The sequence below is a fragment of the Microcebus murinus genome, chromosome 14, assembly GCF_040939455.1.
Source record: "Microcebus murinus isolate Inina chromosome 14, M.murinus_Inina_mat1.0, whole genome shotgun sequence".
Taxonomy (NCBI): Eukaryota; Metazoa; Chordata; class Mammalia; order Primates; family Cheirogaleidae; genus Microcebus; species Microcebus murinus.
In genome coordinates this window covers 22,942,608-22,959,543 of record NC_134117.1, presented here as the reverse complement: position 1 = coordinate 22,959,543, position 16,936 = coordinate 22,942,608, and the positions used below count along the sequence as shown (strand labels likewise).

The following is a 16,936-nucleotide window of genomic DNA, read 5'->3' as shown; positions in this document are numbered from 1 at the left end:
GTGGCAATAGCTCTAAACAACCCTTTCATGTGTCCTTGTTTTTTTTTTTTTTTTTTTTTTTTTTTAAGACAGAGTCTTGCTCTGTTGCCCGGGCTAGAGTGCTGTGGCGTCAGCCTAGCTTAAACTCCTGGGCTCAAGCGATCCTCCTGCCTCAGCCTCCCGAGTCGCTGGGGCTACAGGCACATGCCACCATGCCCGGCTAATTTTTTCTATATTTTTAGTTGGCTAATTAATTTCTTTCTATTTTTAGTAGAGATGGGGTCTCGCTCTTGCTCAGGCTGGTTTCAAACTCCTGACCTTGAGCAATCCGCCTGCATTGGCCTCCCAGAGTGCTAGGATTAAAGGCGTGAGCCACCAAGCCCGGCCTCCATGTGTCTTCAACAAAGACTTGTCCCACCTAGGTGATCAACATTCTAATCTCTCACTTCTCCTGCTGGGCAACTAGGCTAATCTCTCTCTCTTACCACACACGCGTGCGCGCACACACACACACACACACACACACACACATTCTCTCTTTCTCTTACTCTCATACCATCTAAAACTATACACTTAAGCAACTTCGTGGTGAAAAGAAGCCATTACATATTCAACTGTAATTTCTATCACTGAATTTTACTTCTGAATTGTATCACATAAGCATAGGCACGAAGGTCTGGGTACTACAGGTGCTGTTCTACTATTCTATGGACTGTACAATGTATCAGCAGGTCTAATGCTCACAACCACTCCTGTTTATTATTAGCCCCATTTTAGAGAGGAGGAAGCGAAGTCAAAGAGGGCAAGCAACTTGCCCAAAGTAAAATAGCTAGTTAGTGACGAGCTGGCGCTTGAACCCAGGAAGCCACTAGCTTCAGAGCGTTCCTGCTTACCCTTTATTCTCCCCTGCCTGCCCCCGGAGATATTCACATTTTCCAGTTACAGCTGGTGGGTGTAAAAGATTTTGTGTTCTGTTTTTCTGCCTAGAATCATTTTAAATACACACATGTATCCACAGAATCTACACAACTCACATTTTAAATAACAATATAATGTTCAGTCTTGTTAACATGCCACAGCTTGTTAGCTAGTCTCACTAAATCTTTCCTCCCCTTTTAACAATTTTTTAATTTGATTTTTACCACTAGCACTGTATGTGGGCAGTACAGCTTAGAGGTGAGCATTTGGCTACCAGGGTCAGAAAGACCTGTCTTGAATCTCAGTTTACCTCTTTCTTACTAGATGTGTGAACTTGGGCAGGCTGCTTAACCTCACTGTGCCTCAGTTTCCCTTCTACTCTTATGCCTCATTTTCCTCAATTATGAAATGGGGATGATAGTAGAGTTTAACCTCATACATAGAGTTGTTGTGCATGATCTAATTTAACCCTTATATTATGTGCTGTCCATAGTTTCAGAGCCATAGAAAATACTCAATAATGTAAGATATTTATGATAATGAAGGATTAAGCTTTCAAGACAAAATTATCTTGTTTTCTTTGGGGTCTTTCATTAGGGATTACTAGATAAAACAGTATAAACTGGTTTAAAGTTCATTACATATTGTCAGAACATTTGCCAGAAAAAAATCATCAACCCTCTGTTTTTACATGATGTCCTCAGCAATGCATGCATGCTCACAGCTTCTATACTTGGTTTTGTTTTGTTTTTTTTAGAGACAGAGTCCTGCTCTGTCATTCAGGCTGGAATGCAGTGATGTGATCATAGCTCACTGCAACCTTGAACTCCTGGGATCAAGCAATCCTCCTACCTCAGCTTTGTGAGTAGCTGGGACTAATGGTGCACACCACCACACCTGGGTAATTTTTAATAAATTTTTTTTTAGAGGCAGGGTCTTGCTATATTGCTCAGGTTGGTCTTGAACTTCTGGCCTCAGTGATCCTCTCATCTCGGCCTCCTGAGTAGCTGTTGGATTTTCAATACCTTAACAAATATATAATGATTCCATACATTTTATTTTGCTTTTAAATTGTAGGAGAGGCTATATATTTTTATATAAGATGATCTATTCTCTGTTATTATTTTATGGGTAAACCCATAATCAAAATTAACCTAGTATAACTTTGGTAACCATGGCTTTGTAATCTGCAGAGGCATTTTCTTTTAATACATCTACTAAACCAAGGGTACAGCAATGTAGGGAGCACAGAGAACTTTGTGTATGCAGTGACCAATACCTAGGAATACCCAAGAACAATCAGCATTAACACTGCTCAGCTTACTGGGTTTCTCAGAAAATCCCCAAGCACTGGCTGGGTGCAGTGGCTCATACCTATAATCCTAGCACTCTGGGAGGCCAAAGCAGGAGGATTGCTTGAAGCCAGTTCAAGACCGGCCTGAGCAAGGGCAAGATCCCATCTCTACAAAAAAACAGAAAAAATTAGCTGGGTGTGGTGGTGCTCACCTGTAGTCCCAGCTACTTGGGAGGCTGAGACAGGAGGATCGCTCAAGCTCAGAAGTTTGAGGTCGCAGTGAGCTGTGATGACACCACAGGACTCTAGCCAGAGCAACAGAGCAAGACTGTCTCAAAAAAACCCACAAAAGACAGACAGAAAAATCCCCAAGTACTATTTTTTAAAAGGCTGTTCTGTGTTCCTATCTCCAGGTCCTCTTCGATGTAGGCTGAATTTTAAAGGTATTTATAAATTTCACTGCCATCATGCATACATTTATAGGTGATAATAAATGCTTCATATAGCACCACTGAAATGATCAGACTGATGGTTGGTCTGAGGAAAAGAGGTCTGGCTTTCATTTAAAGGGTGAGCCAAATTGCTGAACGAAGGCTCAAGCTGTGTAATTTAATGAATATAATGAGATGGCTGGAGCTTGACAGAACTTCACTTTAAGTAGTCTATTCCATCATGAAAGATAAACCTCCTTTAAATTCTAATATTAAGGGCCAGGCTTTTTAAACTTTGCTCATAAGCTAAGTCCAAATGGTACATTCAATGTGACATTTATGGGAGTTAATATTATATTTTTATACTTTCACTGACTGGAACATGATTTTGACCCAGATTAAATTTTGTTTAAAAAAACTAGTCTCCATTGGCCACTTTCCAATGGAAAGCTTTTAAACTGAGGGCAATTAAATTAAAAGGAGAGAATGGGCTATTTGGGAACAATTTAAAAACATCACTTCACATGTAACATTTTGAGAATAATTTTTAGGCTTTCTCCTTGTCCTCTTATACTCTCTTTGTATTTGCAAAGCAATTGTGAATGAAGTCTACCCACTGCGATTGTTCATTTATTTATCTCCTTACTGATATTTAAAAAATCTCACTCAGTATTTTTTTTTTTTTTTTTTTTGAGACAGAGTCTCGCTTTGTTGCCCAGGCTAGAGTGAGTGCCGTGGCGTCAGCCTAGCACACAGCAACCTCAAACTTCTGGGCTCAAGCAATCCTACTGCTTCAGCCTCCCAAGTAGCTGGGACTACAGGCATGCGCTACCATGCCCGGCTGATTTTTCTATATAGATTAGTTGGCCAATTAATTTCTTTCTATTTATAGTAGAGATGGGGTCTCGCTCTTGCTCAGGCTGGTTTCGAACTCCTGACCTTGAGCAATCTGCCCGCCTCAGCCTCCCAGAGTGCAGGGATTACAGGCGTGAGCCACCGCGCCTGGCCCTCACTCAGTATTAACAGGCATTTTGGTGATCTAAAAAATTACTAAGTATAGGACTTATATAATATTTCTAATGCTGCCATTTCTTAAAAAATAGTTAATTTTTAAAACTAAAACAATGTCTAAAACAGAGGTGTGCAAACTACAGCCCACAGGCTTAATCCAGCTGTACCCTATTATTGTAAATAAAGTTTTACTGGAATGCAGCCACACCCACTTGATTATGTACCATCTATGGCTGCTACTGTATTACAATGGCAGGGAGAAACAGTCTTCAGAATCTTCTTTGGTCAAGTGATACGGCCAGAGCAACGGACTCAGACCTGACAGGTAATTAGGCTAAAACATCTTGACTTACATAATAACTGGTATGGTAAAAGTGAACCGCTCAAACTCCCAGTAACCTGCACACATTCCTGAAGGCTTAGCGGGAAATAAGCACCAAAGAGATGGGAGAAGGAAGATCCCCTGGTTCCCCCAGGGTCCCAGTCTTCCGAGCAGCACTGCTCTGAGCACATGGGTACAGTGCTTCGAGTGGATCAATGTAATTCACCAGTGGATACAGGCGAAAATTTAGCCCTACAGCTGTTTTGATGAGCTACTTTGAACAAAATCCATTGATTAGCTAAAAAAGTAAAGGAACATGGCAAATAAAATTACCTGATGAAGACTCTTCGGTATTGCTCAACTTTTTCCAGCAGATGCAGTTTATAACTCCAGTGCCATCATCCACTGCAAGAGAAGTGCAGAAGGGCAGAACAGAAATTTGGGCATGGCTGGTAAATTAGCATGTTGTCACTACATTTAGCCATCCAGAGATGACTTTTCTCAATCCTGAAAGATGACATTTCTCAATGGCCTGGAGGGGCAAATCCCTTATCAAACTCTCCTTCCACCTTTAGAAACAACCTCTCACCATACCCTAGTATGAACTGCTTGCCTGCACAAGTCGGTGTAATAATACACAAGTCCAATGGGATGTATTCAGCATTTTACTTACGATACCTTAAGGCTACCGATGATTCTTGTCTACGACTCTATATTAAAAATGATGTCCTCAGGAAGTTAAGTGCAAAAATCTCAATGATGGCTCACATAAAAAAATCAGCCTTTCCCTCCCACACTAAAATAAGAAGGCATCACATGGTCTGTGGTTAGAGGCACAGGCACTCAGAGGACAGCCTTCTGTCACCATTTCTCTTTGCTATTGTGCTGACTTAACAAAACAGAGCATTCCAAGTCATCTGGCCTGGGCTTCTCTTTGTGGAAGAGCTTCTGCCCGTCCTCCCCACTGCAGGGGATGTAAGGAAAGCCAAGCACATCACAGAAGGGCGCCATTTTATTTTTATAATAGAAAATAATTATTCCCTGGCAACAAAAACAATACTGGTCTGGCTAATTTCATTCCTAGAGTAAAAAAAAAAAAAAAAAAATCAAACAATTCCCACTGAACTTGGATTTATAATTATAGAAGAATTTGGAGATGGTTGCTAGGGGATAATGGGCATATTTTCTTTGCCTAATTTCTAACAAACTCAGAATAGAGGTTGCTAAGTGTTAGGTCAGTAGGCCTCATAATTAAAAAAAAATTATCAACCAGACTGTTGTAAAAGCACACATAATATAGAAGAAATATAAGGCAAAAATTTTTTGTTGCTGGCTTAAATATGTGTTGAAAGAACGCCAAAAAGAATATTTCTTATGCAAAAATAAAGCCTAGATGGGTTTCATTTCATTAAATATAAAAAAGGTAAACTAAGAAGACATGGATAAAATACTTTTAACCTTGGGCTTATAGTTGGTGGGGACAGACTTCTTTAAACAGAACCTGAAAATCACAACTCATTAGAAAAAAAGTCTGATATACTTGACTACCTAAAAAATAATACTGGACAGTAATTTTCCAAATGGTAGCCTTAGTGCCTTAATACAGAGAGAGCTCATATAAATTAATAAGAAAAAAATGGCTGAGCCTGGTGACTCACGCCTATAATCCTAGTACTTTGGGAGGCCGAGGCAGGAGGATCACTTGAGGCCAGGAGTTTGAGACCAACCTGGGCAACAAAGCAATAGTCTGTCTTTACATTAAAAAAAAAAAAAAAAAAAAGCTGGGTGTGGTGGCATGCACCTGGAATCGCAGCTACTTGGGAGGCTGAGGCAGGAGGATTGCTTGAGCCCAGGAGTTTGAGGCTGCAGTGAGCTATGATGACACCACTGCACTCTAGCCCAGACCCTGTCAAAAGAAGTCAGCTCTTCCAAACCTCCTTCTTATATGCAAAATCAATTGGATTCATCAGGAATAACAAGAACACTAATGACCATGCCCATTTATTGAGTACTTACTATGTTCCAGGCATTGCTAAACAATGTACGTTGGGCACAATGGCACACGCCTGCTCTCCAGGTACTCTGGAGGCTGAGGCAGGAGGTTCACTTGAGCCCAGAGGCTATAGTGCACTCTGATCGTACCTGTAAATAACCACTGCACTCCAGCCAGGGCAATAAGTAAGACCCCATCTCTTAAAAAAATTTTTTTTGAAATGTATATATCATTTGACTTAGCAATTACTTCCATTAATTTATCCTGAGAGAAATGGAACAAGTACATAGATATATACATCTTAAATAAGCCTGTTCACTGTAGTATTATTCATGATACTGCAAATTGGAAATACTTAAATGTTTATAAATATGGAATTGGTTAGTAAGTTACAATGACATACTATATGAGAATAAAAACTTATAATGAAGATTTATGTTCACTGCTGTTAAAAGATATGCATGCCTCACTGTAAAACAGAAATTTTATATATAATCTTACATATAATCCAATATATATAAAACATTAAACAGTATATTTGACAGAAATGGTTTTAAGACATTAAATGCTAACAGAAGCTTCTTTTGGAGTTTGGGGAAGGAACTCTATATTCAATGTAAGCCTATTTTCACAAACTTTAAGAAGAGAAAGAAATATGCATAAAAGTACTAAGGAAATAAAGCATTCCTATACTTCTTCAATATTATCAACATGTTGGAAATATTAGGAAGAATGCTAACCTACACACTGATATTGGTTTTGCCTGATTTATAGTGTTTCACATGACTTTTATGTACTTCATTAAAATTTCTCTAGCTTATATTTTTTCTAATGAGTATCATTTAAAGAAGCAAAACAAATCAATAAGGACGTTTTGAGTTTAAAAGTGTATAACACTTCTAGACACACCATTTCTCTGGCCAGTTGAAGACCTTGACTTATGATAGAAAGTAAAAAAAATTAGCATATGAACACTCATTCTAGAAAATGTGAGGTCATTCTGGTCTTGACTGTAACCTCCCAAGACAGGTCTGAGCTCGAGTTGTTACCAGGTGTTCTGTACACTCCAGACACTGCCACCAACTCCTCTGACTTTCCAGGTTTGACCTCTCTCAGCAGCCCTCAGGCCGTGGCGCCCTGAGGGGCTAGCTGCTGGAATGCCCCAGAAGAGAAGCATCCTTGGAGCGCTGCACAACATCCTCCCAGGCTGGGCAGCACTGCCTGAGCCACTGGCCTTTTGTTTCGGCCCTGGGATGAGTCAATGTGAGCAGGAAGCACCCCTAGAACAGGCCCCTGGTGAGTCAGGGGAAGCAGGACCTGGAGTAGCAGGGAGGGGCCACCTGGTAGGTGGCCGAGAGCCAAGCCGGGCTCTAGGACAGCAGGGAGAGAGGCAGCTCTCCCAAGAACCGAAGTCGCAAAAGTATTTCTACTCTCCATTACCTCAATGTTCAGATGCTTTTCATCTTCCCCTAGCCCCCAGATATGTCATACTCAGACACCCACTTAGAGAGAAAAGCTTATTGGGAAAGAGTCAAACAAATCACCTTAATCTTTTCATAATGGGAAAGAGTTAACTGAAGTCTCTTTACGTCACACACCTAATATCTATCGTGGTTTTAGGGCCAGGACTACAGGCCTCAAACAGCCTCATTTATTTGATCTGAAAAACAGAAAACTAAACACCAGACTCAGTTGACTTTTGTTTTTGTTTTGATGGGAGTTGGGGGTAGGAAAGAAGGGGAGAGAAAAATCAGATAGAGTTATACAAGACTACAGAACACACTGGAGTCAGTAAATGGTACACTGGACCCACAAACCTCTATCAGTTAAACCTTGAGCAAATGAATGAGCCTTAGTTTTCTCATCTACAAAGCAGAAATAATATCAGTCCTTTCTATTTCGAATGATTAGGGAAAGAATAATATGACATAATGCATGTATAGGTGCTTTGTAAATTGAAAGGCACTATTATTTCATCATTGGTGTTTGGAGAAGAATCATTTTTTTATACTACAGACAATGTACTTTCCCACAGCTGGGTACACTGTAGAAACTGAGCAAATGTTTGTCGAGTTGTCTGGAGAAAAACAGGCCCAATATCTTTGGAAAAATAAAGCAGAGACTCAGTTTGGGAATGCCTGACAAGACAATCTATTTCAGAGTTTAAAAAAAAAATGCTAGGAAAAAGCAGAAGGCAGGAAAGATCTCATCTCTCACATGTTATTTTATAAGCACAAGACAATCATCTTCAGGAAGGTGAATATATGTTGAAGAAAGGCAATGACATTGTATCTATCAATTATCGTGGGGACTGCCAACAATTTGTTCTTGGTCACAAAGTTCAACCGCCTTCTATTTTTTCCCAAATAGAGTAAGAATATAAATCCAAGGCAAAACCACAAGTGATAATATCAATTCCAGCAAAGGCTTGGAATTCAAAGTTAAGTTAAGCTTCCCATAAAATATCTGGTTTGTCCTTTTAACTACAGAGAATTTCAGAGTTGCACAAGGCAATGTATTAAAATGCTTACAGTCAACTTGATGAAAAAAATCAAGACCCATCACACTAAAATCACATTCTAGCAATTCCTCTGGTGTCCAAAAGACAGAAATTCTCATTTAGTTTCCATGATCATGAAGGAAGGGGAATTAATTTTCTGATAATGGATATTTATCCCTTTGAGTACCAAAAGGTCTTTTAAAAAAAAAAACAACAACAAAAAACTGTCCTTGATATAAATCTTTAAACATTATTTTTCATACCTCTTTGTTTTGTTAAAGTCTACTTAATCTGGTCTTTACATTTTATTTTATTTTTGAGTTTTTCAAATTACTCCCAACTTTTTTTTTTTCCATTTCAATAGATTTAGGGGGTAACAAGTGTTTTTGTGACATGGATGAATTGTATAATGCTGAAGTCAGAGCTTTTAGTGTACCCATCACCAGAATAGTGTACATTGTACCAGATAGGTAGATTTTAATACCTCAACCACATTTGATCCTCCTCCTTCTTAGTTTTCAATGTCCACTACATCACTTTATTGGCCTTTTCTTTTTAAAGCAATCCATATAACCATATATTACCACCCTTTGCTATATACAGCTATACCCTCAGGTATCAGGTGTCTGTCCTGTCCATGGGTGATTCTAGACGGCTGTATTTTAATTCTTCCACCTCCTAGCTCCCAGCAACCATCACTTCACCAAATTCATCAGTGTCATTCCCACTTGCTGCCTCATTTGACGTTCAGTCCACGTCTGGGGCTCCAAGGGGCTCCCCACAGAGGAAAGTGCATGGGCTATGCAGGGTCCCCAGCTGCTCTAAAAGGCTGGGTGGCTTAAAATCCAGCTTTTGGTCAAGTTGGGACCGCCTACATAACCCCATTTCAGACACACAATTGTTCTTACCTCCATAACTGTAGAAAGCATCTTTTTCTCTTGTTCCGATGACTGTTCCCAAGACATCTACCTGTTTTATCGGATGCCCATTGTACAAAAATATACCTAAAATTAAAAAAAAAAGCAAAGTCTATAGAATGTATGACTATATTTTCTGCTTCATTAAATGGTAACTCGGGGTGGGGGTGTGTGTGAAAAATCTGTGGCATGCTGTTTACTGAAACTCAGACTTCAGAATCAGCTCTTAACAAATAGCAAGCCCCAAGAAATTCAGATGTCTTTCCCTCAAAGGTCTTAAGTAGAAAAGTTGGCTTTAAAGAAGCCTGTACCAGTACAAAAAAGAGAAAACCAGCATTGCCCAACTAGATTTCGTTAGTTTGCTCTCCACTTGTGAAAGTGAAATGGATCTCCATGTGGAATGCTCACAAGGGGCCCCAAAACAGTCATTACAGGACGGGACCAGACACAATGTTGTATTTTGAGTGACTAGAAAAAGGACAGAGAAAGAAAACCGTGAGAAAGGTTTCTTTGGCTTGTTTTAACACGTGCTTTTCTAAGAAACCAGTCATCATTTCTTTGAACTGGCAGTAGCATTTTTTTTTTTTTTGTAATGGTTAAGTAGGTTACAAAACCCTACTCTTTGGGGCCCAGCAGATTACAACTCAAAAACTTCTCCTTTTAAAACTCTACTTTCAAAACCTAGAGGACAGATGCCAACACACAAGTTCCTGCCAGAGGAGAAACCTGAGAGGGGGGACCTACCCACTGACGTCCAGAGGCGTTTTGCTTACTTGGGGACAGGACACAGGCAGAGGGACTCCTGGGGGTGGTGGGTCCCTGGAGGTGCCAGGGCTGTCCTGGCTCCTGCAGAGGTTCCCCTCGGCCCCTAGCCCCACCCCAATATCCTCACCTAAGCTCCCCATTTCACCTTAAGTTGCTTGTGTTGTGTTCCCGTCACCTGCAACTCAAGAGTCTTTGCCTAACAGCGTTCGAGCCCCTCTTTCACCTCATGATATCTGAATTCTTTACTTTCAGAAACGGATTATAAACTTTTAAATGACGATTTCCTTTTTAAACAAACATGAATTGTAAACTTGATCACTTCAGGCGTTTGGCCACCTCTTCCCCTCACCACCAAGCCTGGTCAGAGTCTCTATTCTCCCCATCCCTGGGGGGCCCTGTGGCCTGAACCCCAACACCCCTCAGAACCCTCAGACTAGCCTCTGCGGGTGGTTCTGTTTTCCTTACAAAAGAACTGGGGAACAGTCGCTTAAGGCAGAGTCCAAACTACAGACAAGCAGCCTCTGTGCCTCAGTTGGACAGAGAGATGGTAGGAGAGTGAGATGTGGCTTGAAGAAACAAAAGTGGCAAATTTAGCCAAAGGCAAAACCCTCTCCCTCCCCAGAGGCACACCTCTAAAGATGTCTTGGTGATTGAAGGCTATAGCCAAGGTGACCTTGGGGAACACAAGCTGAAGATGGCAGGGCCACAGGAGGGAAGGAGCCTGGGTCACTGTGTCACCCCAAAGCAAAGCTGCCCCATCCAGGAACTCTTGGATTGAATGAAGACAAAGTGGCTACACAGAAAATCCATGAAATTTTAAGACCTGGCCAGTTCCAGTTAACTTTTCCTGAGTTCTTGCAATTGAAATCTAGGTATCTTCCACAACGCTGCTGGTGAGACCCTTCAGTCCTCTGCCCCTGCTGCCTGCATTGACCAAACACAACAGGGACAGGGGGCCTGCAGAGGAGGGAAAGCCCTGTGACATATGTAGGCAAGGTCAGGCTTCCTTGTGGCAGAAGCAAACTTAAAATCAGGAGAATGAGTCTCGGCCAGAGACGCCTTCCACTGAACCGCACCCTGACACAATGCCCGGGCGAGCTTCAGTACAGAGCAGGGGTGAGGCATGGCACTGCTCCGGTCCTCTAGGTTTACTGCTGCAGGGCCAGGTGGGGCTTATTGTGGCCTAAGTTCCAGGCTGATCCCTGGCTGCAATCAGCTCTTTCTGCTCCCCCAAACACACTATATAGGTAATGCCACTTTCTACTTGTGCACTGAGTAGAGGAAAATCTCAGAGAACTATTTTTTAGAACCTGGCTGGCCTCCCCTCCCCAGTCCAAGTGATGGTCTGTCCTGGCTGTCAGGTTCTTGTCTGGTTAGAGATGGAACCCTCCACAAGGTCAGTGTGGTCCACAGTGCACTGGCCATCAGAGTCAGCGCTGCAGAGCCATTTGGACCCATGGAGGATGTGCTCTCTGCCACCCACATGTTTCTCCATCTGGTCCTGGACCCACATGTCTCTCTAGCTGGTCCTGGAGCAGCAGGATGCTCCGCTGGTGATGTCTGAAAATCCCAGGACTCTTTGGGTCTCCCTGGGAGATCCTGCTATGTATCGCTGTGGTTAATACTAAAGAGCCGACAAACTTCAAGATGGGGAAAAGAGACAGACAAAAGGTGTTCTGCCTCGGCTGCAGTCCATTGAAAAGGCAGTGAGAAGTCTGGACTAATGCCACCAGCCAATGAAGTACTCAAGTCACCTGTAATGGAGGCCAGTCCTCTGAAGCTACAAACTCTGTATCTGACAAAACTTCATAAAATCTGAACAGGCCTTCACTTGAAGGACACAGTAGACTTTCTCTAAAAAGGACAGAAAAGCGAACCCAGTAAACTTTCATCTCACAGACTGACGACAAAGGCTCGTCTTCAAGGACAGACAGGGTCACCCGAGGATGCAACAAAATCCTTCCAATCCCTAGTGACTGATGCAAGAAACATCTTAAAATCATCACAGAACAACAGAGAATGAGTTCAGGAAAAAAAAAATAATAACAGATGGTTTGAATTAAAAAACTCAGAGAAAAATCAATAGAGGAGGAAAAACACTGCTTAGAAATACAGAAAAAACCTCTCAAAGTATATAGAAACACGAACTACACGTATCAGATGCACAGCCTCTGCAAGAAGATGGCTGAAGACATGGAAAAAAGAATGAGAAGAGAACCACCTTTGTTTATCAGAACAAGATCCCCTTCCATGAGAAGAGAGCTGAAGAAAGTTGGATGGCAACTCTGCCCACCGAGAGAACACTCAACGAGCTCAGAAAATGATCACAACAAATATCAGTGGCCGTTCTGTACCCGTGGTTCCACGTGCAGCCCACAGAGCCCTAAAAGTCCTCTGGACCATCAGGTCCCCAAGAAGGAGGAGGAGCAACCTGTGATGGCTCAGGGTTCCAGGGTCACAGGCACATTTGATCCAAGCTTTCAAGCAGCCGATCGTGAACATCCACAACCACAGCAAGACATCTGCCTGTTTTCTCTTTTAAAAAGTACTTTTGATTTTTTTTTAGTTTAACTGCTATTATTTAATAGATATTATAATTGCTCATACTTAAGTTTGATAGCATTAAAATGCCTATTTTTCAAATATATATTTATTTAATATAATTCTTATAAACATATTATTTCTACTTCATTGTATCCACTAGAATGATGAGTATAAGTATTACAGCTGATTTAAATAAAAGTTTCATTATTATTTAACCCATCATTAAAGTTTAACATGGGTAATAGAGATCTTTAAAACAATAAAGACCACTTCTGTATGTTGTGAGCAGTTATTAAAAATGAATTGGTTTTTTTAAATGAAAAAAAAAACACAAAAACCTAAACACTAGCACCACCACAGTCAAATTTATCAATTTTTTTATTAGTTTACCCTAAATTCAGGTTTAGGGGAGCTGACATTTTGTGACCATTTTACAATGCAATTCTGACACTAATTACCCAGAGTTAGGTCAAATTTCACAGGTTAAGGACAATCCCTCATAAGACTGCCCTCACTTCAGTAAGGTCACTTCTCGCTAGCCCCAAATTTGGGGAGGATGCTCAGACCATCCATCTGCACTACTGACCAACTGGCTACAAATATGAGAGCCCCAAGACTCCCTGGGGTCTGGTAATTTGCTAAAATGACTCACAGAACTCAGGAAGGGGCTATACTTATGACTACAATTTTATACGTAGAGGGCACACATCAGGACCAGCCAGATGGAGAGCACAGAGCAAGGTCTGGGAGAGTACGAAGCTTCTGTGTCCTCAGGACACATCACCCTGTGACACATCAGTGTATGATTACCAACCAGGGAAGCTTGTCTGACCCCAGGGTCAGTTTTTACTGGGGTCTCATAATGTAGGCACGATTAACCAAATCACTGGACACATGACTGAACTCAATCTCTAGCTCCCTGTCCCCCACCCAGTCCCGCATGAGATTGATATAACCTGGCTCAAAATCCCAACCGTTTAATCAGATAGTTTATCTTTCGGGCATGGACAGCCGCTCCCCATCCCCACAAACCCCTGACCCCAAGTCCTGAAATTACTTAGTGGCCCCAGCCTGAGATACCTCATTAGCATAAACTCATTTGTGCTTCAAGGGGCCAGCATGAATAATGAAGATACTCTTATCACTCAGGAAACTATAACTTAGAGGGTTCCCTGAAAGAACCAAGGGCAAAGGCCAGCCAGACTCTTTGTGGGTTTTTTTTGTTTTGTTTTGTTTTTTTGAGACAGAGTCTCACTCTGTTGCCCCGGCTAGAGTGCCATGGCGTCAGTCCAGCTCACAGCAACCTCAAACTGCTGGGCTCAAGCAATCCTGCTGCCTCAGCCTCTCGAGTAGCTGGGACTACAGGCATGTGCCACCATGCCCAGCTAATTTTTTTTAAATATATATATTTTTAGTTGACCAATTAATTTCTTTCTATTTTTAGTAGAGATGGGGGTCTCGCTCTTGCTCAGGCTGGTCTCGAACTCCTGAGTTCAAAACGATCCGCCCACCTCGGCCTCCCAGAGTGCTAGGATTACAGGCATGAGCCACCATGCCCGTCTAGCCAGACTCTTCATTACACAACATATTTGTTTCATATTTTATCATTTTTGGGGTTTAACCATTGTTATTTTGTTTAAGATATTCTTTGCCATTTAAATATTCCTAAATTTTATGAAGTCAAAAGTTTTCTCTTTATGGCAAATCTAACCAAACCAAACACAACAAAACAAAAACCTAGGCTAGTGGAATTCCCCACCCCTCAGAACCGGATAGGCTAAAGAAGACGACTCTGTGAAATGATGGCTGATGTCTGCTTCAACCATGAATTTTCATTAAACACACTGAAAACATTCTCACCCGTGAAAGAGCAAAGGCAAAGATCACCGGTCCCTGTTTTCCTTGGTTTGTTCGTAACACATCATGAAGTCCCTCGCCCACAGGAAGAGTTAAGCCCCTATCATGTCCCTGACACTTGCGTGCTCACCCACAAAGATCTTGAAGCAAAGCTGGCATTTGGTGTGAATTAATTTCTTCCTGAGGAGATGAACTATGAAGAACACCAGACTGTTCTGGAAAATGGAAAGCTGTGGAGGAGGCTGGCTGCCTTCCAAGGGAAAAAACAAAACAAAAGAGACCATTTCCAACAATAAGCAGGAAATAAAGGTGTGGTGAAAAATCTGCACAAAAGGCTATAGTGTAAGGTCATCCAAATATATTTGTACATAGAGCTGGAAACAGACAAAACCTCATCTCATTAAAAATGTGGACACTTGAGCTTTCTGACTACTTCTGAGTCAGAGCTTGCTATTCAGAAGGCCCTTCACTGGAAAGCCTCACTCAAAATAACAAAAGGAGTTTAACCAAACTTCTCAACTAGCACAGTGAACACATGATGATCCGCCCACAGCTATGTGAATTATTTAAATCTACCCTAAACTGAATTTGGTATATTGTTAGGTATGATAAGCTTGTCTTTAGTAACCACTACTCTCATTTTAAAAAATTCCTTTAAACTTCACATTTATAATGCCTTGTTGCTCCACCTGCTGTTTCTTGAGGGTGCACCACATGCCAGGCACTGCTGTAAGCACTGGGATTAAAGGTGAATGAGGCAGATGATGTCCTCCTTCTCAGGGAGCTTATAACATTTTGATTCTGATCAATTCAAAACAAAGCAAACCCTCACAAGAAAATCAGGCATGGTTAAGCGCCATTTTTACACACAAGAAACATAAGCTTTACAGAAGATGAGTCACATGTGCAGCTTCACTGAAGGCAAGTCACATGAGCAGGCCAGGTAAGTGGCAGATTAGGAAAAGGAACCAGGCCTAGGAATGCCTAGTCCAGTGATGTTTCCACCAACAGCAGGTCCCAAAAAAGACAACTGAATGGTTTTAAATATGAAAGACCCCAAACACAGGTAAAAAACATTCCTCATTACAAAGATTACTCCCCCAAACACCTATTTAAAAAAAAAAGATTTAATCTGTTTTTACCTTACAAAGAAATGAACTCATTCGAAGGTCCAGGCTAGGTCATTTTCAAAGCCTGCAGCAGGAAAGGCTCTCCTGAAAGCCCCTAATCCCAGCCTTCTGCAACTTTGGGGGACAGAGCCCAAGGCATCCATCATGAACAACCACATACCTGGCACCTGGCGGGACTCCTTTAAATCCAGGATGTCCCTGATGTAGAGTTTTGCAAAGGCTAGAAACACAGGATCCAAACCCCACAAGAGGGAAGGGGTCTCCTCTTCACACTGGCTGGATTCAGACTGCATCAGGAGGCCGGGCTGTGGCTTCCAAACAACCCTTACAAGATCTGTATCACTGAGTCAAGGATCTAGATGAGAGATACATCAAGGTATTTAATGCAGGTGAAACTGGCATGGCCCTGAAGCTGCTCACAGGAGGGCATCCAGATTTGGGGGCTCGGGTGGTGGTGGAGGATAAACCCAGGGGTCCAGGGCCCAAGCACCATGCCACGAGGCGTGGGGAGAGGCGTTCCTCGTTCGAGGACCCGAGTTCCTCGTGGTTCTCCCACTGTTCTTTCCCCAAAAAGACCAACTTCGAAATGGCTAGACACCAACTGTTCACTTTGGGGAGATACGTCCATACAGGCGTACCCTGAAACCGCTTTATATGGCTGGGGTCTGGGAGGAACGGGCGCTTTCGTGGCCATGCACGTGGCTGGAGCACGGTGGGTGGGTCTGATAGTAGCTATGCCTCTAAACCTTCTGCTTTTGGGGATGAGCCCAGAAAAGAGGATAAAGGAAACAAATTAAAAACGGGCCGGCCCGCCCCGCCCGCCGCCGGCAGCTCAAAGCCGCGCGCAGCCCCGTCCCTTCCGGCGCTCGCGGCCACGGCCCCGCCCGGCGCAGGAGCAGTGGCCTCTGGAGTTCCGGCCGGCCCCCTCCCACCCCGGCACCGCCCCGCGCGGGGGACAAACCCAGGGCTCCCCGCCTGCGCGTTTCCTTCCCGCGGCCGCGCCTCGCCACGGCTCCGCCCCGCCACGGCTCCGCCCCATCCCGCCCAGGCTCTGCCCCATCCTGCGCGCTGCCGAGGCCCCGCCCCAGCCCGCTGAGGCCCCGCCCCAAGCTCAGCTCCAGGTAGCTGTGGGGCTGCGGGGCGTCCTTTTGGCTCAGGCAGGGCCCAAGTCTCGGGAGACTTTGGAGCTGGCTCTGAAATTCCTGCTGCTCAAACCCTGCCCTCCAAGTCACCCTTTCACCCATTCCCCTGCTGGTGACAGGACCCTAAATCAGG

The 16,936-nt window shown here is 42.8% G+C and overlaps 1 protein-coding gene across 4 annotated transcripts in view; it reads right to left on the bottom strand.

Annotated features, from left to right (window-relative positions):
- STN1 (STN1 subunit of CST complex) overlaps positions 1-16,687 on the bottom strand; it is a 35,267-nt gene extending 18,580 nt beyond the window's left edge. For 2 of the 4 annotated variants that reach the window (XM_012770552.3, XM_012770592.2), the window contains exons 1-4: positions 16,300-16,542; positions 15,822-16,016; positions 9,357-9,452; positions 4,289-4,360 (exon numbers count right to left, since the gene is read on the bottom strand). In XM_012770552.3, coding sequence (XP_012626006.1) covers positions 4,289-4,360; positions 9,357-9,452; positions 15,822-15,954 — 301 coding nt within the window. In that variant the 5' untranslated portion in view covers positions 15,955-16,016; positions 16,300-16,542. Of the gene's footprint in view, positions 1-4,288; positions 4,361-9,356; positions 9,453-15,821; positions 16,543-16,622 lie in introns of those variants that run through there. The other 2 variants (XM_012770574.2, XM_076009810.1) reach the window with 2 other exon arrangements.
- Between the last annotated feature and the right edge of the window lie 249 nt (positions 16,688-16,936).